The 26,004-nt window shown below is 35.0% G+C and overlaps 2 protein-coding genes across 4 annotated transcripts; both read left to right on the top strand.

The window, feature by feature from the left end:
- Positions 1 to 6,571: 6,571 nt before the first annotated feature.
- LOC108358218 (heat shock protein 23-like) lies at positions 6,572 to 9,186 on the top strand. Of its 3 annotated transcripts, none has more exons than XM_017609424.1 (3): positions 6,572 to 6,655; positions 6,848 to 7,421; positions 7,490 to 9,186. In XM_017609424.1, exon 2 carries the CDS (start codon positions 6,912 to 6,914, stop codon positions 7,410 to 7,412), a length of 501 nt encoding a protein of 166 aa, XP_017464913.1. In that variant the 5' UTR covers positions 6,572 to 6,655; positions 6,848 to 6,911; the 3' UTR covers positions 7,413 to 7,421; positions 7,490 to 9,186. The 3 variants fall into 3 exon arrangements, with proteins under 3 accessions (XP_017464913.1, XP_017464910.1, XP_017464911.1); XM_017609421.1 differs by having other exon boundaries at positions 6,605 to 6,786; XM_017609422.1 differs by having other exon boundaries at positions 6,605 to 6,786; positions 6,848 to 7,449; positions 7,519 to 9,186.
- Positions 9,187 to 23,258: 14,072 nt separating this feature from the next.
- On the top strand, positions 23,259 to 24,003 carry LOC108358220 (heat shock protein 23-like). The gene has a single exon (XM_017609426.1). The coding sequence runs from the start codon at positions 23,425 to 23,427 to the stop codon at positions 23,905 to 23,907; it is 483 nt and encodes a 160-aa protein (XP_017464915.1). The 5' UTR covers positions 23,259 to 23,424; the 3' UTR covers positions 23,908 to 24,003.
- The last annotated feature ends 2,001 nt before the right edge of the window (positions 24,004 to 26,004 follow it).

Raw genomic sequence — 26,004 nt, 5'->3', positions numbered from 1 at the left:
GTCAAAATGGCGCTTACGACATTCTTTTACCCAGGCGACGATATGCCGTCGATTGAAAAATACTGCATAATTTTTATGTGATTCATGTTCCTAAACATATTTATGTGCGTTTTTTATGTTTGTAAAAGTATTCTGCGAACTCAAATTGCCTTAGTTTTTATTTTGTATGTAAATGAACTGAATAAACTAAAGAACTAGTTCCCTAAGGTAAGCGAACTACAATTGAACAGTGCACTCAAAAGAACTAAAGCGCCCAACTCTAATGAACAATGTACATACATGCATACATACACATGAGAATATATTAATTTCGCAAAAAAAACTAAATATATATTTTAAAGTTGGTAAAATGGAAGAAAAAGCAAAGACAATGAAAATTGGACAAGGGTCAGTGGGGGCAATGTGTAGAAATATGTACATATGTATGTATGTATGTACATGCATAAGTATGAACATGAACATTGCAAACAAACAAACAGCCATTGATGTGGAGTTGACGCCTTATTTTGAAAAACAAATCTACATCGTACCTACGGTATGTATCATTATCCAGAATCGTCCAGAAACTCTCCCGAAATTTCTAGACTTGGAATATTCTGACTCTCACTTTTAATCTGCCAAAACCAACTACAATAGCATGCACATATATACGAGTATGTACAAATGTAAGTCTGTATGTATAAACATTTAGTTGCTTGGGAGAGCCCATGCCGGCTGTTTACTTGGCTAGAGTGACTCAATCTTAGTATAATTTTTGCTGCTATAATCTCTCACCTTATCATAAGCGAGCCTCCAACCGCTGAGGGTATATAAAGACCGACACTCGCAACGACCGGCATAGTTGAATTCGAAATTGCAAACAAAGCGTAGCGTTGAATAAGCGCACAAAAACTAAATAACGTACATACAGTACAAAAGCTAAACAAGCTAACGTTCTTAAGGTACCGTGTATAAGTGAAAGCAAAGAAACATAAGTTAGAATGGCGAACCTACCATTGCTCTTGAGTTTGGCTGACGACTTCAGCCGCTTAACACCTTTCTACGAACCGGTGTTCTACACACGTTGGCCTGCGATCACCACTTCGCCCAGTGGTCAATTAAGGAAATTCGAAAGGGATCTGCCTATTGCCTCGGTGGGAAAAGATGGTTTTCAGGCCAGTATGGATGTGCAGCAGTTTAAGCCAAGTGAGCTGAGCGTTAAAGTAGTTGACAACCACGTCGTANTGCTGGCAGCTGGCGAATTTCACATTTCGATGTCCAATACTTCCGAACCAGTTCTATGTACATAAATGGGGTATTTACAACGGCGCACACTGGCCCGATTTCAATCTTTTTTAGCATAAATTCTAAAAAGAAAGTTATCATTTTTAAGCTTGGTACATATGTTCTTCATGCGTATAGCAATGGTAAAACTTTTGGGCCGATCAGACAACCCGTACGCCTTTCCCTATCCCCATATATAACATTGATTTTGAATGATAGATAACATTTTTCAAAACTTTTTTAAAACTTACTTGAACTTCTTTAGTCTGGCACCCATATTTCAATTATCTAAGAGCCACAATTCAAGTTGAATTTGCTTTTTTATACATGTGGCAACTCTACTAAATATAGTTCTGAATAAAGCCTTTCAAACGCATTGCGATTGATACCAATCTCCTCAAACCAAAAATTTTTTAGCACTCCTTCGTTTCGTATTTTCAAACAGGTGGCAACCCTCACGAAAAAATAAAAGCTTATTGCACATCCATGGACTGTATCCTTTCACTTTGTACCTAATTTTTACTATGAAGATATTATAATTCTCAAAGTGGTGGCAGCCCTCCAAAAAAAAAAAATAATTCATTATTGGATATCTAGAGGCCAAGCACCTTCATTTGACACCTCATTCTCGGTAATGCAACGTACGATGCGGATCTTATAATTTTGAAGACAGATGGCAACCCTATAGAAATTCTCAGGCCTAAAGATTGTACCTCTATTAAAAAAATTTTGAAAAATCCGTTCAATAGTTTTCGAGATTAAAAAATCCCGAATTTGCTTTATTCTATGTAAGGAGGATATATATGTAGTTTTCTACGTGTACTGCGCTTAAAACGTTAAATTTTCGAAAAATTAGCAACTGTGATATTAGCAACTCAAATAAAATCGAATTATTATTAAGCATTTTTTTATTGTTAATTCGCATCAGCACTTGTCAGCTTGCTAGTTCCAGTCCACGGAACACAAAAATATTGTTTAGTAGTTTTCTTTAAATACGCACAACAAACACATTAAATAACAACAAACAAACCCACACACGATATGCACATTTACTAATTATTATTATAAATACCTTGACCTTTATTTTCCATATCTAATTTTGTTTTTTATTTATGTATATTAACGCAACCTTTCACAAGCTCATCACAATTGACTAAAAATTTTGCACCAATTCTTACAAAATATCAGCTAATCATACACATGACTTTGAAAGCACTCTGAAAGCACAGGGTTGAAACTCCAATTCTGTTATTTGGAAATTTTCTTAGTTGACATATGTACTTTTATAAAAATAACTGATATCAAGAATATATTGCAATAAAAATCTTGAATTTATGCCAAATCAAACCCAATATCGGCCACTGTGCATTGTTCTTTACGTTTACAGGCTATTTGTTTTTCTACGACTGGGAGTAAGCTTATTCTTCAGGAATTAAACAATACCAAAAAGGATAGAAAATCGGATCCACATTAACTGCAATCAACATATCTGTGGTCATAAGCAATAATCGCCTAAGTCGACTTAAGAAAGAATTGAGTTATATGCGCTATCGAATTCTGCAACTACTATTCCTTGTGTATGTGAAATCGCCATCTCGCCACCTAGGCTATTTAAAAAGTTATAGACGAACATATTTTGGTTTCCCCATAAGATTAACATTACTATCCAAATGTTTAAAACGGTTTCACTCGAAATCGGGTTTTTTCGACTTAGGCGGTTATTGCTTATTTACATACATACGCTGCGATTAGGTTATAAATATTGCGCCATCTCTTACTCAAAAGCCGAAATACTTACACACACATACTTTTTCTCTCCTTCTCTCACGTCCAGCGCAGGCACGTGTGAAGATATTTGAAGAAAATAAACATACATACATACTTAGAAGATATCAAGCAATACTTCCCATATACCTAACGAAAGAGAAAAACTTGGAGTTTTTGATTAAAGAAAACAAAATCATTCGAGCGGTTTTCGAGGATCTTGGTAATAACAAAAATTGCAAATTTAAAAAAAAAAATTGTTGCCTTAAAATGCTCAATATTTGCTGACTGTATATAAAATTTGTATTTCTATTGCTCCAAAGAACCTATATCCCGAAAATGAAAGTTATATCTGCAAATAATAAGATGCTAGATCACTTTAAAGGCTAAAAATTGACTCCAAAATAAGCCAATATTTACCGTTGTTTCTACGACAGAAACCGAATAAGTTATTTACAGAAATGAATCCCTCGATAGGTTTGGAATTTTGCCTTTGAAACGCCATACTTTTCTTTGAAATCACTTCATTAGTTATCGTGCAGTAAACGTTTCCGTGAAGCTCTAAAAATTAAAACTACATACAACATTTGAGCATACATAGCCTCCATATCGAAATGTAAGACGTATTCTACGTCAAAACTGTATATAAAAGCACCGTAAATACATTTTAAAATGATCCGATACTATCGATAGTTTGTTGATAAACGAGCCCAGAGCAGATGTCATTATTTCGCTGCGACAGTATTTTGAAAAGCCTAATACACCTCAATACGCGAATCCATTGCTTATTTGGAAGGTACTGTTTAAGTTAAATCGTTCATATTATTTTATGTTACTAAATTTAATTATTCCCTTTTACCGTCAGCTGGCTGCGGAAAGGTTCGAACCTTAGTGGAAGCTATGATGAAGCACTTCCGTGGGGTCCAAACGTATATTTAGTAAAGCCAGTCGGGAGTGTCTCGTTACGCTGCATTACAAAACTTTACATCGCGAAATTCTGCAAAATGTTAAAAGAATTCTGCTGGATCAAAATTCGGTATTTTTTTAATCCTGCTTTTCCTAATTCTTCTTTTTCAAAATTCTGTTTTTGAAAGTTTCGCATTTTGAAATTCTGTCTCACAAAATTCTATTTTTCGCGCTTTCGTCTTTCAAAATTCTGCTTTTGTGGTAGATAAGATCTGGCAAAATTTACCATATCTTTGGCTGTGTGCCAATCGGTAACTTTTTTCTCCGTGGCCAGTCGGATTGGAACAACCTACAATGGTGTACGAATAAATTAAATGCTGTGCCAAATGCAAAGTAAAATTTTGACAGTTGAAAAACCAAATCAACGCTCGTGCGAATGCTCTTTTTTTGTGTTTTGCCTTTTTATGATTTTTTCAGCTTTCATTTTGATTTTGACTCTTTATTACCGCCAAACAATATTATGTATATCGCTAGCTTAGGAAGAAAAGTTGCTAAGTCCCATTTTAAAAATTTTACAGGAGAGGAAAAAATCTTCCTATAGCCATTTTCTTTAACTATTTCGCAAGACTTTGAATCAAACGTTTTGCGCGTTAAAAGCAAGGCAAAACTCCATAAGAATCAGAAGGATTCGATATTTATTAAAAGATGTCGTATTATTTTGGCCTTATCGGATTTGTGGTGCTTCTTTTGGACTTAGCAAATTTTCCTTTTGGTATTCAATTTCTCTAGCCTCCTATATCAAAATATGAGTTTTCATAAAAAGTGGAATAATTTTGTAGGCAAACTTTGGGTCTTTCAATACGAAAACAATGCCAATTTTTTCAAATGAGCATTTTAGGGATTTTTTCAAAGAACGGGATTTTTGTATTTTCGACGTAATCGACTCACATTTACAATAACATATAATTTGTGCAGATTGCGCTCCACAACATCTACATTTCTCTTTCGATTTTCATTATTTTAGGCTCAAAATTTACTGTAATGATAAATCTTTTATAATGAGTTTTAAAAATAATTGAAAAAAATCAAGTAAAACTATGTAGTTGACTGAAAATCTCACTTCGACTTTCGACTTTGATCGCTTGTAGCACTAATAATTTTCATTGAAATCGGCACATATATATATATGTATACCGGCAGCTATATATTTTTGGAAGGAACACAGCAATACCTTGCGAACTGTAAGTCGCCCACGTTGATTGGGAGATTATTTCACGAGATATTGAAGAAAAGCTCTGAAGATAACCAAAAAACAGGGTTTTTGAAAAAATCAGGGATGGAAAATTATCATTACTTTTATACTCACGTATTCTGTTCATACATTCTACTGTAATTGAGAATGACTTTTATATTTTGAGTTTAACAAATAAAAATTAAAGATAATAATTAATATTTGAGTTTTATTTTTCCGCTCAAAAGTAATGATTATTTTATGATTTTTTTTTTCGATCAAAAATAATGATTATTTTATGATTTTTATTTTTTCGCTCAAAGATAATAATTGTTATTGAGTGTTTTATTTTTTCACTTGAGCGAAAAAATAAGCTCAATAATAATAATTAAAAAAATATATAAATATATATAAATGACCAAACTGTCTACCTTTGGCTGATCAGATACAGATAAGAGATCAATTAAGGACCGCACCAGAGGTAATAAGTGACATAAAACGTTTTGCAGTATCACCGACGATATACAAATATAAAAACATGCAAATGTTCTTAAAAACAAGTAGCGCCTCAAATTGTTTTAATTGCAAACATTTTGTCCAAGCAGCTGGTATTTCGTAAGCCTTTATAGTAGAACCAGCGAAATCTCTCGAAATCAAATTATCTGCCTGACTTTGCCTTTAATAAACAATATATGTATATACATATGTATGTGCAGGGCGCTTTCTAGAGGGAAAGAAATTTCGGTTGTTCTTGCGCGAAAAAATGCATGCATATTTATGTATTTACATTAGGGTGGCACAAAAAAAAATTATTTTTCTTGGAAAAGCGAAATAACTCCAATTCGTTCTAATACAAAAAAAATGCATTTTTTTATTTTCGAAAAATTTACTATTAACACGTGCAATGAATGCATCTAAATTTTTCCATATAAAATGTATAGAAAAATTTTAAATTTTCGAAAAATCAAGATCATTAGCCAGGTTTGTAAAAAGGTTAACGTTAATTTAGGAACTATTGTTCTTAAATCCTAGCAATTTAGAAAATATATAACTTTAAATACAGCGCACCCGGACCCCGTACAGCACCGCCCAAATTTTACAGAAGGGGTAACAATTTAAGTTATACGGGTCATTTTAAATCCCAGTAGTTTAATGTTAACTGTATTAAAACCCTGGCTAATGAACTTGATTTTTTGAAAATTTAAGATATTCCTTGCATTGTAAATATTAAAATTTTCGAAAATAAAAAATACGAACACATTTCCTTTTTTGTTATTAGAACAAATTAGGGGTTTCTTTGCTTTTTTCCACGATAAAAAATTGTGCAATGTATTTTTGGGTCACCCGAATGTATACATTACATACATATATACGCACAAATGTCGCACAAACGCAACGAAATGTTCTCGGTCAGCCACGGCGTGCTATGAAAATACATATAAAGGCTGGCACTCGCAGCGGCCAGCGTAGTTGTCAAAGCGTCGAATAGGCGTACAAATCAGTCCGTTCCAGTGCCAGTCAGATTTATAGGATTTAGACAGAAATTACAGGAATACATTACTGAAGATATTAGAAATTTGCATACGGAAACCAATTCTGACTAAATCGCGTAAATCTGACTGGTAGTGGAATAGATTTAGATCTTTTAAACAGAAGCTAAACAAGTTAACGTTTTTTCAACAGATACCGTGTTTTAGCTATCTACCGTTTTTAAGTGAAAGTAAGTAAATACCATATCCACGTTATAATGGCGAGTCCACCATTGCTATTGAGTTTGATTGACGATTTAAGCCGCCTGACACCTTTCTACGAACCGGTGGCCTCCACAGACTGGCCTGCGATCGTCACTTCGCCCAGTGGCCAATTCAGGAAATTTGAAGGAGATCTGCCTGTTACCTCGGTTGGGAAAGATGGTTTTCAAGCCAGTATGAATGTGCAGCAGTTTAAGCCAAGTGAGCTCAGCGTTAAAGTAGTTGACGACCACATCGTGGTGGAGGGTAAACACGAGGAGCGAGCAGATGACCATGGTTATATTTCACGTCATTTCATTCGTCGCTTTGAAGTGCCCAAAGGCTTCGATGCCGCTAAAATGGTTTCCACACTGTCATCGGATGGCGTCCTAACAGTCAGCGTACCAAACCCCGCCATAGAGGACAACTCCAACAAACGAGTCATCCAAATTAAACAGACTATACCAGCGCTTAGGAAGAAACCTAAAGATAATCCAAAGGAGAACCCAAAAGAATAGAACGCCAAGGTAGAGAATACCTATGAGTAACCACCCAAACGGATTCATTTACTCATAAAATTTTTTTCATTTAATAGTGATAAATGTTGAATAATTGTGCTGGGTGCAATCATGGCAATCATGGACTACATTGTCGTTCTAAATCGATGTACCCGAAATTCGCTATTAGCATACAAACAAGTGATGTGACTTTGGAAAATACGAATCTCGCATAGTTTGACCAATCTATCGAAATTACGTATAAACGTATAGATGTGTACATAAATCTGGACAGAAAAGTATACCAGTCCGATTTTTATTTCGGCCGACTTCCAAATGTGCCAATTCAATAGGGCTGTTCAGGATGTTGTGGAAATGGTCTTGGATTTTCAGTTGGAATTGCATTTGGAAATTTTATGATTGCTGTCATGGCAACCGTGTGCGCGTTGTTGTTGTGAATTTACAAATGCACCAAATATGCAAATGCAAGAGCATATGCACAGCCCTAATGTTTGGTTACTGTTCTACCGCGATATTTAAACTGTTTGTATATGCAGAGTTGATAAACATTCCATATTTGGAATATTTAATATAACAACGATCACCCAAACAAACGAAGCATCAGCTTTGTTTCTGATGCGCTCATTACTCTGGCGATGCGTTTCGATAACTTTTCGGATGCGTTTTGAAAAGTATAGTACATTGTCTACATTTTGTAGTTCGGGAGTTGTTATGGAACATTATAGTTTGTACGGATGCAAAGCAATTGACGTTTCGGAAGTCAGCCCTTCTTTCAAATATTGTACATATTAGTGATTATCGGTATTCTCCATATCTGTCAGCTACTTCTGACGCTAATTATTATCGTGACCGAGCATTTTGTGTTTAATATTTTGCTACTTTTTTCGAAAGATTTTTGACGAACCAACAACAGCTTTCAATACTACAACAAGTAATTTTTAAGCAAAAAACAAAACCGACTTCAATTCTCATATAAAACTTTAAGATTATCATTAATTACTACATGATCCGATGATCAGATTTGAACCAAATTAATATGGGGCCACCTGTGAGGTAACACCTTATTGAAATCGATTAACGTGGTCCAAAGTTATGCGGTAACATACATAGAAAAAAACTATTCCGACGAATTGATAACCTTTATTTTTTTTTTGTGAAGTCGGTTAAAAAGGAAAAGTACAAATATATACAAGCTTTCATTAAGTTTTTGTGGCTGCTAAAGTTCTGTACGACAGAAAATAAATAAGTTTAACAGTATACATACGTTCCAAGTTAACGAAAAATTCGTTTAGAACTCCTACTAAGTCGTAATGGAAAAACTAAAAAAGTTTTTTTCGGGAGGACCCAAAAGAATATATAACATGTTTGATTAATATTGTCGATATCATATTGATGCCATGTGGAAAAAAAAGGAAACCGTAGCAGACTTTGTTGCACAACTACCTAATAAATAAATGTAACGTGGCCGGTTTTTCTCTTTTTATTTAAAATTTTTGTATTGACTTGACGATTCTCATTTCATTTTAGCAATAAATAATAAGACATATTTAAGAAAGTATTTGCGTGAACAATTGCGACTTGAGCATTATACTACTTAACTTTGATGAATATTCTATTTAAATAAAGCGACACTAACATATGGTAAATATGCCTTGAAATCTGTATCTCTTAAGATTTTGATTATATGTATATTTGCATGGAATTCAATGAAATTTTTTGCAACATATGAAACTGATTATGTATGGAAAAGAAAAACGATGATTCAGAAAGGATTGAAAATATAACAGAACATAGTACTTAAGATGTATTTATGCATATTTTAAGTTTGTAAACATGAGTGTGTTTTTGCAGTACAGTTCAATAAATATTATTCGAGATACTATGAATATGAGCATAAGATAGATGTGGTAAGATTTTTGACCTAGTTAGAAATTTTAACGATAATTGCATATATTTTTTAATCCTTCCCAATTTTAGCTCAAATAGTTTTTTTTCAGTGGCGTTTTCGTTTCTACAAAAAATATTGTCTTCTCATCGCCCTCTTCTAGTGTTTGTGCGTAGGGGGCAAGAAAAAGGTTGCATTTTTCGGTAGAAACGAAATCGGCATAAATGACAGAATATGTAGGAATGTGAAGCAAAAATGGATAAGCAAATTCTTTGGGTTAAACCATACGTGTACCGTAGCCAGTGTTTTTGTGTCTTTACCAGTGCCCAAATTTTATAGAGAGAAATTGTCAAAAAACTAAAGTTAAGAACAATTGAGTATGCAGAAACTAGCAATATGTATTCGGTTACCCAGTTCGCGGAAAATTCAAAGTTTTCTGACGCGATCTATCATTGAACTTCCAAATAGTGTAACCTGACCAGTGCACATTTGAATGCCCATACCATTGACGTCAAAGAAATTATTATACCCCTTTTTACAGAAACATAGACTCGACTATGCCTAATCATATAACCTTAAAGACCTAGGTGGTTTTCCGTTATTTGGTTTACAATTGATCCATATTTAAAAAGAAATGCGTACGAATGTAACGTTTCCAGTCAAATAATCGGTCATATGTATAAGTATGTACATTAAGGGTACCCATATTTTTACAAATCAAAATTTCAATGGTCGCCGCCCGGTGCTTGTTTCTTTTCCTCTAAACGACTTACATACGTCAAAATTTGGGGTCGATAGGATAACGCTTGATGGAAGCGAAAATTACTTAAAAAGGAAATATTTGTTTTGCTTTAGAAATTAAGTTATTTTATTATTGCAGCAATAGCTCAGATCCAATACTTTTCGTATTAAATCCTGTAAAAATGTCAAACAGTAAAATTACTCTCTGATTTACAAAAAGTTTGGGAACAAAAAAACATTTTTCCTGTAAGAACGTCAACCAGTGAACGCTTGATACTTTTCAAGATTTTACCAGAAGAAAAAGTTCTGTTAAAATCTTGCAACTCTACACAACTCTACAAAAATCGCTCTAATTTACAGGATTTTAGAGCACGGAATAATTTTTCCTGTAACTTCCTGCAAGTTCGGGTCAAAACCTTTAAGTTCATGGAGTATTAGATCAGAGCATATATTAGGTGCATTCTTTTGCAACCGAGCTACAAACGAAGACTCGCTTAATACCATGTTCTGACCGACAACGAAAACACATTGAAAACGAGTTTTGGGATTGCGTGCTGGGATTGTGTGGGCTGTTCACACCGGTTGTTAGTGTTTTCGTTGAAATTTCTTACATCTTTTGACTACAGTTTTGCTACAAAAAAAACGAAACCAAAACACTTTCCCTTCATTTTCTTTTCATTTACAACCTTTAACTTTTCTTCTTATTTTACTTTGGCCAGCCAATTAACAATAAATCCGAAATGGCGTATTAAAGATGATAAAATATGACTTCCACTTCAATGAATAATCGAAAAAAAGACTAGTGAAGACGCCGATTGGAATGAGTGGAACGTGAGTTTTCAAGTAGTTTCCAGCGAAAACTGATTTTCGTGTGACAAATTTTATATGGACGAAAACATATCGTCGTTTAAAGTGCAAAACCGCGTATCAACAAAACGCAAAACCGCGTATCAGCAAAATGCAAAACCGCGTATGTGAAGTTGAAGAAATTATTTTCTAGAGCGTAAAAACACTCATATTTCAAAATGGTTCTCTGTTTTAAAACGCAATCGAATTTCTGGCTAGTATACTTCAGGACAAATGGCTAAGGATTGAGCCAAGAGCTTGTGTTTGCAAATCCAATTTTTGGCAGCCAATGTCAGTTACGCGGTTTTGCGGAATGACGATACGCGGTTTTGTGTTTTAAACGACGATATGTTTTAGGTCGAAAAACAGTTCTAGCAACGAAAACATATTTTCGACGTCTGTCAGAACATGGTATAAATGACGAAACGCACGCAAAGCAACAACACAAAAACTCGGCTATTTATCCGACCGAGTTCAGCCAGGTCGGTTAAAAAGTATGCGACCTGAACGGTAGTGTTGTGAAGTGAAACAAGTAAGAAAGTCTAAGTTCGGGCGAAGCCGAACATTAAATACCCGGCGCAAGTACTAAGTATATGATTTTCACCTTTGCGAAAGCTACCGCTACATGGTAAGCCGGTGTGTATCAATTTTGAGTAAATTAGCGTCCTTAAATTTCGAAATATTGAAGTTTCAAGCATTTCTGAAATTTACCGTTATATGGGAGGTAGGCGTGGTTATTGTCCGATTTTGCCCATTTTCAATACCATCCGTCCTACGCCCGAAAGAAGTACACGTACCAAGTTTCGTTAAGATATCTTAATTTTTACTCGAGTTATCGTGTGCACAGACGGACGGACAGACGGACGGACGGACGGACAGACAGTCACCGCTTAATCGATTTCTCTTTTCATCCTGATCATTTATGTATACATTTGTCTATATCTATCTCGATTCGTTTTGCCTGTTACAAACAACCGTTATGTGAACAAAGTTATAATACCCTTGTGCACAAGTGCGCTCGGGTATAAAAACAGGCGAATCTGATGAGTATGCTCTGACTTTGATGTAAAAAATAATTATAGACCAGCAAAATACATACATACATATCTATGCACATACCACTTCCACAACATACATAAATATATTCTACTATTTAGTCCCCTTTCGGACACGTCAAGTCTTGAAAGCAATTTTTTCGCATTCTCTTTTGTGTTTTCTATTTGCTTCCACACGCGTCTACTTTAATTGAATTCAAGTCCTTGGTTCTTTAAATAGGAAGCAACGAAAAGATCAAAAGAGACAAGAAAACTTGAAACGAATTGACGGTACGCCTACGAACGAGCAGACTTGAAAGCAAGACTTGACGTGTCTGAAAGGGGACTTAATGTAATCGCTTGCAATTGGAATCCGACAATTAACAAAGGTAAAAAGTGTGGGGTAGACAGCGTCCACTCTACATTAGAAAATGTTTTCAATCCACCGATATATTCACCAATGGATTATATAAGCCGTATGCGACAGGCATTTAGGGTAAACATTTTTCTTTTACAACTATAAGGCCTGGGGAAGCACCAGTATGCAATATCAGAGGATTGCTTTATGTCCATGGTGAAGTCAAATTCAAGTTACGTCATACCGACTGCTGGACATCATTGCCACAAAAACGAGCTCTGTTATTACAGCAATACGAAGCGGAGCTATTGTACGATGGTCCAAAAAGATGTATCAATCTAAACACAACATCATTCAAACGTTAAAGCAATATATACATAAAGATTTCCATTCGTTTCATGATAATCTACCTCGATAAATACTTAGTTTTACATTTTAATGCAATTTGTTTCACTCCCCGTGGGTCCGCCACTGACTGACACGTAGTTTAACCCCCACAACCCCCCGCTGGATCCTCCACTGAAACGGTGCAACAAATTTTGTGATAACACGAGGCAATATTCGTTTTAAGTTTAAATTGCTATAAAAACGACTTTATAACTTGAAATTGGTAATTTTTTCAGCTAACATAATAAGGGATATTTACAGCCTTAAAGCCAATATCGAATTTTGTGTTTCCTTTTATGTATTTTTTAAATTAAGGTTTTTCGGGGCAGAAAATATTTTTTTTTAGCTTTAAAATCTTATTTTGAAGATTTTTATTCAAAGTAAGTTACGTGTAATCCAGAGCAGTCGCTCGGAGTAGTTCGGTGCTTGGAAATAACTTCAGCTGCACGTTATTTTGCAACTGACAACGTAATGTGTCGTCGGAGGGGTTCATTTTGCGCTTTACTAGTAGATAACATTGGCCATGATGACAATTTTGGTACTAAAAACTGAAAGAAACCATGGCTTACCTCGTAAGGTGCTTACCTATTTTCCTAGTGGGATATAAAAACATGCAAGTGTCTTGAAAACAAGTTAATCACGGTTACCACTGGTTACAAAAATAGCCAACCAAAATCTGAAAAAAACAACCAAATGGAAAAAAACCAAATTTGTTCTCCACGTATCTATTACAAAAAGCAAAACTTATTACAAAAAACAATTTTATTGAGCTTGATGTCGTTTTTTTTAGTAAAAATTTTGTGGGAAATATAGCTGCTATTTCGGAAAACAATAATTATTCAAATACTTGTGCGTTCAACACATATTTACTTTTTATATGTACATTAGGGTGGTCCTTAAAAATGAAATGAACGATTGTTTCAGTCTCACCCTCTCAATCGGTAATACCACAGTCACAGATATCACATATAAACTTTGGTTTCGATTGGAGACGGTTAAGGCGTGTCAGAAAGGAGGCAAAGTTCCCATTCCTCTAAAAAGACTCAAGAAAATTTGAATTTACTTTTTTCATCTAATACCCAAAATCGATACTACCGTAGTCAAAGATATCACATACATATAAATTTTGGTCTCGATTGGAGTCGGTTAAGGCGTGTCACAAAGGGGTTAAAGGCCAGATGCTTCTATGGAGACTCGAAAAATTTAAAATATTTTTTTTCATTCAATACCGAAAATTGATATCATTAATGTCGAGGATATCACATACAAATTTTGGTCCCGATTTCAGTCGGTTAAGACGTTTTCATTTGGTGATCGGAACTTTGACCCCTGTGCGACACGCCTTAACCGACTCCAGGTGGGGCCAAATTTTATACATATATGATATCTTCGACTAAATTAGTGCAGATTTTGGGTATTAGACGAAAAAATTTTTTTTTTAATTTTTCGAGTCTCCCCCTGTGCGACACACCTTAACCGTCTCCAATCAGGACCAAAATTTATATGTGATATCTTCGACTATAGTAGCATCGTCATAGGGGTTGGGGCTTACGAAATGTGATGTAAAAATTTACATACATTTAAGGACCACCTTAATGGGCATATAAAACATGTTACATTAAAAATAGGAATTGGAAAAATTTATTTATTCATTTTGGCATTCAGTATGCAATAATACTTTTTGTAAAGAAAAAATTTCTAATTTCCAATAAAAAAAAAAACATTCAAGCCAGAGAAAAAACTACCAAACAACCAAATTAGAAAATATAAATGAAAGAAAATCAACATAGTTTGGTTGGAAATAACCAACCTTGGCAACCGTGGTCTTAATAGTAAACATTTTGACCAAGCAGCAGTTATTTCGTAAGCCTTTATAGTGCAGAACCAGCGAAATGTCTCGAAATCAAATTATCTCGCTGACTTCGCCTTTAATAAACAAGCTACATATGTACATATATAGTTATGTATGTTGTATGTGCAGGACGCTTTCTAGAGGGAAAGAAATTTCGGTTGTTCTTGCGCGAGAAAATGCATGCATAATACATATGTATGTATGTATGTACATTAGGGTGGCACAATAAAAAAGTATTTTTTTCTGGAAAGAAGCAAAAAAAAAAACGAATTTGTTCTAATGCCAAAAAAGGATAAACGAATTCTTTTCTCGAAAATTTTACTGTTAAAGGGTCGTTTCCAGCTCTCAAGACAAACGAAAAAATTCATATAAAATGACGTACAAGAAATGGAAAAGAAATTTTTGTTTTATAAAAATTTCTTAAGTCAATTTGAAGCTCTCAGAAAAAAATGCTCGTATATTTATTTCATCAAGAAAATTTACAGCTTTTTCAAGTATGTAACAGAAATATTGATAATTATTTCTTTTCATTTTTCTTGAGAGCTGGATTCCAGCTTAACACGTGCCACCGATCAATTTTCGAAAAATCAAGATCATTAGCCAGGTTTTTAAAAAGGTTGGCTTTAAACTATGTATAAGGATTTAAAAAGGATTTTCTTAGTAATTTGGCATATATTACTTTAAATAATGAGCATCCGGACCCCGTACTGCAATGTCCCAAATTTCACAGAAAGGGAAACTTTGTGGTATAGCTGTACGGGAGCAGATAAAATTTAAAGTTATATGGGACAAATTACTTGGGAGAGAGTCTTTTAAGTCCCAGTAGTTTAATGTTAACTTTTTTAAACCCCTGGCTGATTAATGTTTTGATTTTTCAAAAATTTAACATTTTCCTTGCATTGTTAATATTAAAATTTTCGAAAATAAAAAAATACGTACATTTTTACTTTTTCGGTATCAGAGCAAATCCTTTTTTCTAAGAAAAAAAATTTTACAATGCATTCTTGGGTCACCCGAATGTATCTATATGTATGCGCACAAATTTCGCACAAACGCAACGAAATGTTCTCGGTCATCCACGGCGTGCCATGAAAATACATATAAAGACCGGCACTCGCAGCGGTCAGCGTAGTTGGCTTTGAAGCTGCAAGCAAATCAAAGCGTTGAATAAGCGTACACAATTAGTCTGTTCCAGTGCCAGTCAGATTTATCGGATTTATATAGGAATACATTACTGAAGATATTAAAAATTTGCATACTGAAACACCATCTGACTTAATCGCGAAAATCTGACTGGTACTGGAACAGATTTGGAACAGAAGCTAAATAAGTTAACGTTCTTTCAAACGATACCGTGTTTTAGCTATCTACCGTTTTTAAGTGAAAGTAAATAAATACCAAATCAACATTATAATGGCGAATCCACCATTGCTCTTCAGTTTGGCTGACGATTTAAGCCGTCTGACACCTTTCTACGAGCCGGTGGTCTTCACAGACTGGTCTGCGATCGTCACTTCGCCCAGTGGCCAATTCAGGAAGGATGGGTTTTAAGCCAGTATTGTTGTGCAGCAGTTTAAGCCCAGCGAAATGAACGTTTAAGTGGTTGACAATCACAGCGTGGCGGAGGGGAGACACGAGGAGCGACCAGATAGATGACCCAGGATATATTTTTTTCGACACTTCGCTCCTCGCTATGCAATTCCTAAAGGTTTCGATGCAGAAAAAGAAGTTTCATCACTATACCAAACCCCGCCATAGAGGACAACTCCAACGAACGAGTCATCCAAATTAGACAGACTGTACCAGCGCTTTTTGACGTGAAGGATCCTAAAGATAATCCAAAAGAGGACTCAACAGAAGAAAACGCCAAGGTATACATATAATAGTTATGAGTAGCCATCATTTATTCATAAAATTGGTAAAAGTTTAATAATTGTGCTGGAGGATTTTAAGTATGTATGTAAGTATCTGTATGCAGCGTTGGAAATAATTTGACCATCATGGACTACATTGTCATTCTTAATCAATCTCTGGACGTTTTTCTGGAAATTTGAATATGCATAGTATGTACATATAAGTATGTAGATGGTTTGGCTGACTTCGAAATCATATATTGTTTTGCATTGTGTTTCAAAACGTCGAGTTACAAAATATGAACAAAGCATTACATTCGAAATCGCCTAAAATAAGTTGTCGTTAAGTATAAATAAAGCTATGAAAGTAACACCATTATAGTTTATGCTTTTTTTATACTTTATTTAGTTATTTTGAATTTCGTTTGGAATATGGGTCATCATAAGCGGATACTCCTGTTTACGAACCCTTCTACGCAACGGAGTCTTGAGTTTCCAACAAACTTTTTTTTTTGCGAGTTTGTGAAAACTTTGAAACTTCGGAAAGAGGAAGAATGAAAACATACGACTTTTAACTAATAAAAAGTGTACGGCGAAAAAAGACGCACAAAAAACTTCAGCGTCAAAGACTCTTAACATACTTCGCTGAAGTTTTTCATAAGCATCTTTTTTCGAAAAATTTTTACGCGCCTTTTTTCGCCGTCAAAACACTAGCGCGCCTTTATTCGTGTGTAGTGACGATACAAAAGCTCCGCATTGATTATTGCGAATGCGAAGGCGCATGCGAATGTTAAAATTAATGCGGAAGCTCCGCGGTTGCGAATACGAATGCGAATATTCGCAACAACCCTGGTACGTACATGCAATCGAACAGTTATTTATGCATACTTTGTAACCGCATTGTAACATTTATCATTGTCTCTTTTATGTTTAGTGTGACACGATTCTCAGCCCACAAACTCTAAATTTATCATTTTTATTGCCCACAAAGCTTCCCTACAAGAACAGTGTAGTCATTTGATTGATCATGTGATACTCACTGGTGATGGAAATGTCCATCAAACACTCCCATCATGTTTTTAAGGCCAATGTGCAAAAAATGATGAAAACAAATGTATACTTGTGATTTTTTATCTTCTTTCAACTTATGGCATTATTTAGTGGTGTCTTTTTAACCAACGCAAAATTTGCAAATGTGTTAGTTTCCATCACCGAATTCTTTTAGGGTTGAAGACCCCCAAATTAATCAAATTTTGTGTAGCCCTACTTCAAGTGGAATATTTTATTACCCAAATTAGAATCCGTTTTGAAAATTAGTTTATTTTATTTAGCAAGCTAAATGTTAGCTTTCTTTTTTGTTAATCACACACATATTCCTTTCCTTTTTCGTTTTTGAAGTATCTTTCTCACTAGAAGACTCATACCATTTCAAACTACAGGAATACTGACTACGAAAGAAATTAATTTTTTAAACTTTTAGTAGAAATGTCAACTTTAACAGCTGATATCTCAATGGGAAAACGCTTTAAGAAAATAATGAGTATGTACTTTTTTACTCTGGAGAATTAGTTTAGTAAAGGGTCAAAAAAAATCGATTTACCGATATACTGAAGCTAAAAACCGGTTATTGTCCGCACCCTGGTTAGACAGACTTAGAGCCATTTCGACAATATTAGAGTGAACTCCCTGCCCATGTACACACTCGCATTCGCAAAACATTCGTATCATTTGATGCAAACATACATATGTATGGAATCGAGTACCAGAACTCTTGTATCGTATCGAATCGTAAATGAATGTATATAACAAAGTTAATGTAATTAATAAAATATGGTATATAGTATTAAAAATATTTCTTTTATTAAATTATTTTTTATGCGCTTGAGGAAAACTACATATAGCCAATCTGGTTTGGCTAACGATGGCAAAAAAATAAAATAATCGATTAATTAATCATATGATTAATCACAAGCAAAAGTAATTGCAATTATTGAGAAATAATCGACTAACCGAATTTTTAAAGGCGTTTTTTTACAGCGGGTATTCACAAAAACACTTTTACATAAAAAATGTCTAATTATCTTGTTAATTAGCCTTAAATAAAATGAAACGAGTATTTTAAGCGGCAATAATTATTTATTATTTAACCAAGTTTGCAAAAAAATGCTTTGATAAGGACTTTGTTGTCAAGCGGTTGCATTTCTCGGTGGCTTTTGAAAATAGGCGCTCAGCAGGCACCGATATACCAACTAAGACCCTATTGCGAGTGTCGACTAGTAGTAAATAAGCAACTGTTAGTCGATTACCGTTTGTCCGTGGTATTTTCAAAGTCGTTTTCTCGTTCAATAAGTGAGTGAGAATAGTTTATAGTCGCTCATCCTTTAACAAACAAACAGTTGTAGAAGGATGAGAGATAAAAAACTATTCACAGTCGCTTATTGAACGAGAAATCGACATTCACAATACCATGGAAAAGCGATAATCGAATAAGAGTCGTTTATTTACTACTAGTCGACACTGGCAATAGGAGTGTAAATGACACTATTTTTTCGAAAATCCGTTTTTGGGTAAACAGTTTTCATTTACTCGCAAGCGTCGGTGATATTCCGCAATAGCTGTAGGACTTGACTATTTAAATAAATACTCATTTCATCTTGTGGGTGACCCAAATCATCATCTTTTCGCTTTCGTTTGTGTACAAGATCGAACTCATTTTCTAATGATTCTAGTGACGACTCGCTTCCCGTTTCCATAAGATGATGTGGGCACATTATTTAAGTTCGCAAGAACTTCATTACTGAGGCCAATGCAGACGGATCTTTCAAATGAATTTTTTTGAACTTCGGGTCGAGTGAAGTTAATGCAGTTAGAAAAAAAAAGTTCGATGGGTGGATTTTAGACAACTACAGAATTCATATTTCTTTAAAATATTTCTACGATTGTTTCTCAATTAATCGATTAATAATCGATTACTAAGACACAAAACTACGATACAATTAAATCGAAAATTGAACAAAAATAATAAATTCATTTTATCAAATGATTGATCGCTGCCATCCCTGGGCGTGGCGTGACGAAATGTTAAAAAATAAATCGAAAACGACAGAGTTTAAAAACTTTGGAAATTGGGCAAGACTATTTGCAGAAAATTTTTTGTAGTAATATTTGAAGTTAATTTTCCAAGTTCCAAAATGTAAAAATCCTTCCTGCTTTTTTTCTATCAGACGTTACATGACGTTACGTTACTAAAATTTCTATTAAAAGTTTTTTTTTTGTTAATATTGTCTAACGCATATAAAACATGAATTTTATGTCGAATATATATAATTTTTATTTTGACTTCATCGCAACCTAGTGGTTTCATTTTTTGCGAATCTATGTCGTGCTATGACCTTCCCGTGGATGCGCCCATATGTCTACCCTTTGGAATTTATATGTAAAGCAATATGGATATATTTTTGACTTAAGACTCTGCTACTGACGTAACCGAAATTTATATGTTAGATATATATATATTAGATATAGATTAGATATATATATTAATAAACTTTTTTCGATTTAAACTGTAAATTCTATCAATGTTTTAAGTAGACCGTTATAGGGAACTAGGGACCGTAACAATTACTACTTTTATTAAAAAAATGGCTCTTTAACAATTATTTTTCGACTTTTATTTAATTACTCCTTAAATAACCGTTATTTCTGACTTTTATTTTATTAATCCAATTAACAATTAATTTTTATTTTTATCTAAATAATAACAGTTATAAAGTCGGTGACTGATTTATATTAATGACTTTTAAAAGTAAAAGTCACTGACTGATTTTTATTGATGACTTTTATAAATAATCGTCTTCAGTAACTGTTGTCTAAGACATATAATATAAAAATCAAAAATAATTGTTATTTATTTTTAATTTTGCATAAAAATTTTAAATAAAAATTTATTTTCAAATTTGAATCTCGCTGAAAAAAGAAATCGATTGGTATGTATCACTTAGTTGTAGAAGATTTCATTCATAGTGAAATTTTCCATGACAGTTTACATCAATAACTGTTATTTTCGGTACCTGTAGGGAACTGAAGAGTGAAGCGAGACGTATTTGCCGCAATAAGAAGTGAGAAGCGGAAATACGTGAGAGCGAAGAGTTGGATATACTGGCCGACAGGAAAAACACCCGAAAACTTTGTAAAAGAGTTAAGGCTCTGTTATGCATACTTGGCATGGCTTGAGAGTTATCACATAAGAAATCTGTTAAATGAGCTCCGCGTGTAAGCGGTTACCCAACGCACAGCAGTACATACGTAGAAGTCTGTTGGTTTTTGATTTCTACGTAAAAATGGTATAGCAGTGCATGCAATGCCAAGTATGCATAACAGAGCCTTTAGGCAACTTACGGAAGGTTTCAAGACCAGGCCGAATTATTGTAATAACAAGCCTGGCGTGACCGATGTCCAGAACGTGCTTAAATTATGGAAGGAAAACTTTTCCACCCTAATGAATGGCAGCGGCACTGAAAAAAGTGGAGAAGACGAACCCGAGACCACAATCGATGACGATGGAGTCTATGTCCCACCGCCTGACTATGCGAGGTACGAACAGCGATTACACGGCTGAAAAACAACAAAGCTGCTGGAGCTGACGGCCTGCCAGCCGAGCTATTCAAGTACGGCAGCGAGGAGTTGATAAGGTGCATGCATCAACTCTTATGCAGAATATGGTGACGACTGGAATTTAAGTATGCCCAACCCACAAGAAAGGCGATCCCGCAATACGCACCAACTACTGCGGGCTCAGCCTTCCAAGCATAGGTTACGAGGTCGTCAACTAACTGGCAAATTCACCGTAGACCAGGTATTTAGAATACGTCAAATCTAGGAAAAGACCCGGAAGAAAATGATCGAGACTCACCATATATTTCTCGATTTTGAAGCCGCTTTCGACAGCACGAAAAGAAGTTGGCTTCATGCCGCGATGTCTGAATTTGGCTCTCCTGCGAAACTAATACGGCTGTGTAAAACGACGTTAGACAATACCACCAACTCTGTCAGAATTGGGAAGGATCTCTCCGAGCCGTTTTCTACCAAACGTGGTTTCCCTTTCGGGTGATTTCTTTGATATTGTGTTACGGAAGATCATAAGATGTGCCGAACTGAACCGCTCAGGGACAATACTTTACAAGAGCGTACAATCGGCATCGACATCAAGGGCCACGTCTGTTCTGCCTTCTCGGAATTAGACAGAGAAATGAAGCTTATTGGTCTGGTGGTGAACGAGATCGAAACGAAGTATCTCCTGAAATCTAACGTAGAATCACTATTGCCAACAAGGACTACTTTGGGCTGAGTGGGCAATTGAGAATTAAAGTCCTGTCTCGTCGTAGGAAAATGGCATTCTATTAAATCACTCATCATCATCATGCCCGTGCTGGTGTATGCCACGGAACCATGGACAATGAAAGTATCTGAACAGGCGGCTCTTCGAGTTTTCGAGAAAAAGCTTCTGTAAGAGTTTTATAACGACATGGACATAGGGCAGCGAATTAAAATTCAAATTATTTATTAAAATAAATAAATAAAGTATCCCAATATGGTTATCAAAACAAATGGTTTTAAATCAAGATGAATATGATGAAGATGAAGATGAAGATGAAGATGAAGATGAAGATGAAGATGAAGATGAAGATGAAGATGAATGTTTTAAAGAAAAATGTTCACTGGAAATGGTTGGTGTATGTAGTATATATGTATGCATACATATATGTACATAGTACACAAAACAAATTCTTCTCAGCTTGTGCTACTAATTTAGGGATTCAACATATTTAATTTATTTATTAAATACCTTAACCTAACACGTGTAGTCCCTACGCACGGAAGAAGTGAAACTTAATACAGGAAATGCCAGAAAGAAAGAAATGTGCGATATAAGTACATACACAGGTACATATTTCAAAAAAAAAAAACATATTTCTTTAAATTTTTTTTTACTTATGTATGTACCTACTTGCAGGCATGCGAACATAAAAAATGCAAATGTTCTTGAATTCGCACCCTTACAGGCTAACCTAATATTCACGCACGCCGCCAATTTATTGTCAAAAATTTCTCATGCACATGCAACTTGTATGAGATCAACCGAAATTGAACGGCGTGCGTATGAAGCTAACTCAATTTCCAATTTTTGTTCTGCGTGACATTTTGATTTGACGTTTCGCTCAATGAAATCAAATGCAAACGCATGCAAGACAATTTCGGGTGACGCAAAAAAACAAATTCGACGGCATGCATACCAAAACGCAAGCCGCGAATATTAGGTTAGCCTGTAAATTGTTTAAATCGCAAACATTTTGACCAAACAGCTGCCTTTTTGTGAGCTTTTAATGCCAACCAGCGAACTCGCTCGAGCTCGAATTTTCTGGATCCTTTGTCTTCAATAAACAAGCTATGCGCAGAACAATTTCTAGAGAGGAACAAACTTCGGTTATTGTTGCGTGAGAGAAAATGCATGCAATGCACATGTCGCACACCCTCTTCAAAAGGGACACAACTCCAAATTACACGTTTGTCAGAAAATGCGAAAAACTATTTCTTAACGCATGATAATCATATCGGCAAGGGGGACTTTACCTTAGGTTTTTTTTTAACAAATTATAATAAAAATTTGCTCCAGCTTTTGCTGAAAGGTAAATAAAAGTACAGTGTAAATTTTTAGAGCATAATTTCAAACAAACCAAATTTTGAGTTGTGCCTCTTTTGGAGACGGTGTGCGATATGTACGTATGTACTGTGTATGCCCATTGTATGTACATATGCACAAATATCGCACAGCGCATCGAAATATTCTCCGCCTGCCATGGCGCGCCATGAGTATATAAAGACGGGCACTTGCAACCACCGGCATAGTTAACTTTGAAAGTAAGTTCAAGCAAATCAAAGCGTTGAATAAGCGCTCCCAGTAGTATATTATACAAAAGCTAAAGAAGCTAACGTTGTTAAGTTATCGCATATTAGATACCATTTGTGAAAACAAAGGAACATCACATCAAATTTAGAATGGCGAGTCTACCATTGCTCTTGAGTGTGGCTGACAATTTTAACCATCTGACACCGGTATTCCACAGCCGCTTGCCTGCGATCAACACTTTGCCCAGTGGCCAATTTGGGATATTTGAAAGAGATCTGCCTATGGCCTCGGTGGGAAAAGATGGATTTCAAGCCAGTATGGGTGTGCAGCTATTTAAGCCAAATGAGCTGAGCGTTAAAGTGGTTGACAACCACATCGTTGTAGAGGGTAAACATGAGGAGCGAGCAGATGACCATGGGTATATATCTCGTCATTTTATGCGTCGCTATACACTGCCTAAAGGCTTTGATGCAGATCAAGTAGTTTCATCACTGTCATCGGATGGCTTGTTAACAGTCAGTGTACCAAAACCTGCCATAGAAAAGTCCAACGAACGAGTCATCCAAATTCAACAAACTGGACCAGCACACTTGAACGTGAAGGAGAATCCAAAGGAGAACCCAAAAAAATAAAAACCAAATGTATAGAATAGTTACATATAGCAGCGTCTCGTCGAATTAATTCGTCAACTCATACAATTTTTATTAAATATGTATGTAGCTGTAGAAGTTGTTTGATTTTTAAGAGAAAAAGTCTGTAGTTTATATAAGTGTGCAGAAAAAGAATAAATTTTTAACTAAAAACAAAATATGTATGTAGTCGTTTCTCTTTATTGAGCTGGAGTGAGTGTGTTTATGATGCATTGGAAATAAATTGACAATTATGGGTTACACATACATTGTCGTTCTTAATCGATTTACCCAAAATTTGATTTTAACATACACTAATCTAAACCGCGTATCAAGAAAATGCAAAACCTCGTATGTGAGGTTGCCCAAATTTTATAGGAGGGAGTAAAACCAGAGAACGTTTATAAATCAGGTGTCAATCGTTATTCTTGAGTGAAAAAAATAAAAATCGCAAGATCATCATTATTCTTGAGTGAAAAAATAAAAATTGAAGGATAATCATTACTCTCGATTAAAAAACTTAAAATCAAGGGGTAATCATTATTCTTGAGCGAAAAAATAGAAATCATATTTTAATTATAACTTGTAATTTTTACTAGTAAAACTTGGAAAATAAAAATCATTGTAAATTACGGTAGGAAATACAAAAACAGATATGTGAGTATACATAAAATTGCCGTACGACACTTACAACATGTTGATTTATTTAATTTAAATTTAAAAAATAATGATTATTTTCCATCCCTGATAGAAAATGATAGGGAAATTTCATAATTTCCGATCGACACGAGTTCAATGATTAGACCCAATACTTCGAACCATCCTCATCAGCATAAAAAAGCCGCCCTTAGACAGATGATCAATAGAACTGGGCGAATACCACTAACAAAAGAGGGATGCCGGCTAATAACGGATACAAGAGAGATCTGGTAGAAGAAATCTGAAGGGAGCACAAAAACAAAAAGCCAAACAAAGCAGAAAACAATAAGAAAAATTGGGCGGTATTAACCTATACTGGAAAGTCAACGTACAAGCTAACAAAGCTGTTCCAGAAACACAACCTTCGCACATCATTCAGAACAAATAACAATGTAGGACGGATACTACGGAACACGACAAATCAAGAAGACCCATTGGATAAACAAGGAGTGTATAAACTAGTATACTCTGTTTTTCGATAAATCGACTTACCGTTGATTTAGTAACCCTCAAACAGATAGTTTCGAAATTTTCTGTAAACGAAAAATGTGTAGCTTGATTTATGTGCCACTTTCAAATGCGTGTATCTCATCATCTATTTGCCGCTTTTCAAAAGTGAAAACTAGAAAGAAAGAGTGACGGTTAGTAGAATATTCACCGATTAAAACTTGTATTATAGCTTAAAGCTTGTGCCAAAGAGACGTCCGCATTTAAGTGACTTTAAAGTGAAATTGTACAATTAAAAAAAAATGTATTTAGTGTTTTAAAAAAGTGTTTAAAAACGTTTAAGAAAACTCATCACAAATCGGTAGAATAATCCCCGATCTCTTATTTTCCCATAATCTTATTCTGCGATTTTGTGCGAGATCAAAGAAATTATAATTTTTCTTAGGTAACTACTTGGTAGAAAATCATGAGTTTTATGAAATAACTCACGGTGTTATAATTTCAAAATTGGGAAAAAACCTATCAGATAACAAGTAGAAAGTTTTAAACTTAAGGTCAGTGGAGGATTCGAGTCGATATTTAAAATAGAACGTACGACGCATCTGTTTATTGGGTTGGGGTCCACTGGAACCCGTGTGACCATTACGTTATTATTTGGAGGTGTGACCATTACGGGTTAATTTTTGCGCGGCAAGGCCACTACTTCTAGTCCTACTACTGGGCCAAGTTTTAAATTGATATCTCAACTTTTAGAATTTTGGCCACAAAATAGGGTAAAATTTCCCATAGCGCAAGGGCTGCACTTCTAAAAGAACTTTCGAATTTTTGCGATAAATTTGAATTCTACCCTCTCACATTTTAATGCTGGCCATCTGGCAATTTTTGGTAAGGTCCATAAATCTTTTTGATACTCCGGCAAAAAAAAATGTCGCGTGCTTTTTACCAGACCCTCCT

The sequence above is a fragment of the Rhagoletis zephyria genome, unplaced genomic scaffold, assembly GCF_001687245.7.
Source record: "Rhagoletis zephyria isolate East Lansing unplaced genomic scaffold, Rhagoletis_zephyria_1.1 Rzeph_scaffold_00223, whole genome shotgun sequence".
Taxonomy (NCBI): domain Eukaryota; kingdom Metazoa; phylum Arthropoda; class Insecta; order Diptera; family Tephritidae; genus Rhagoletis; species Rhagoletis zephyria.
This window is presented reverse-complemented; position numbering and strand designations above follow the sequence as displayed.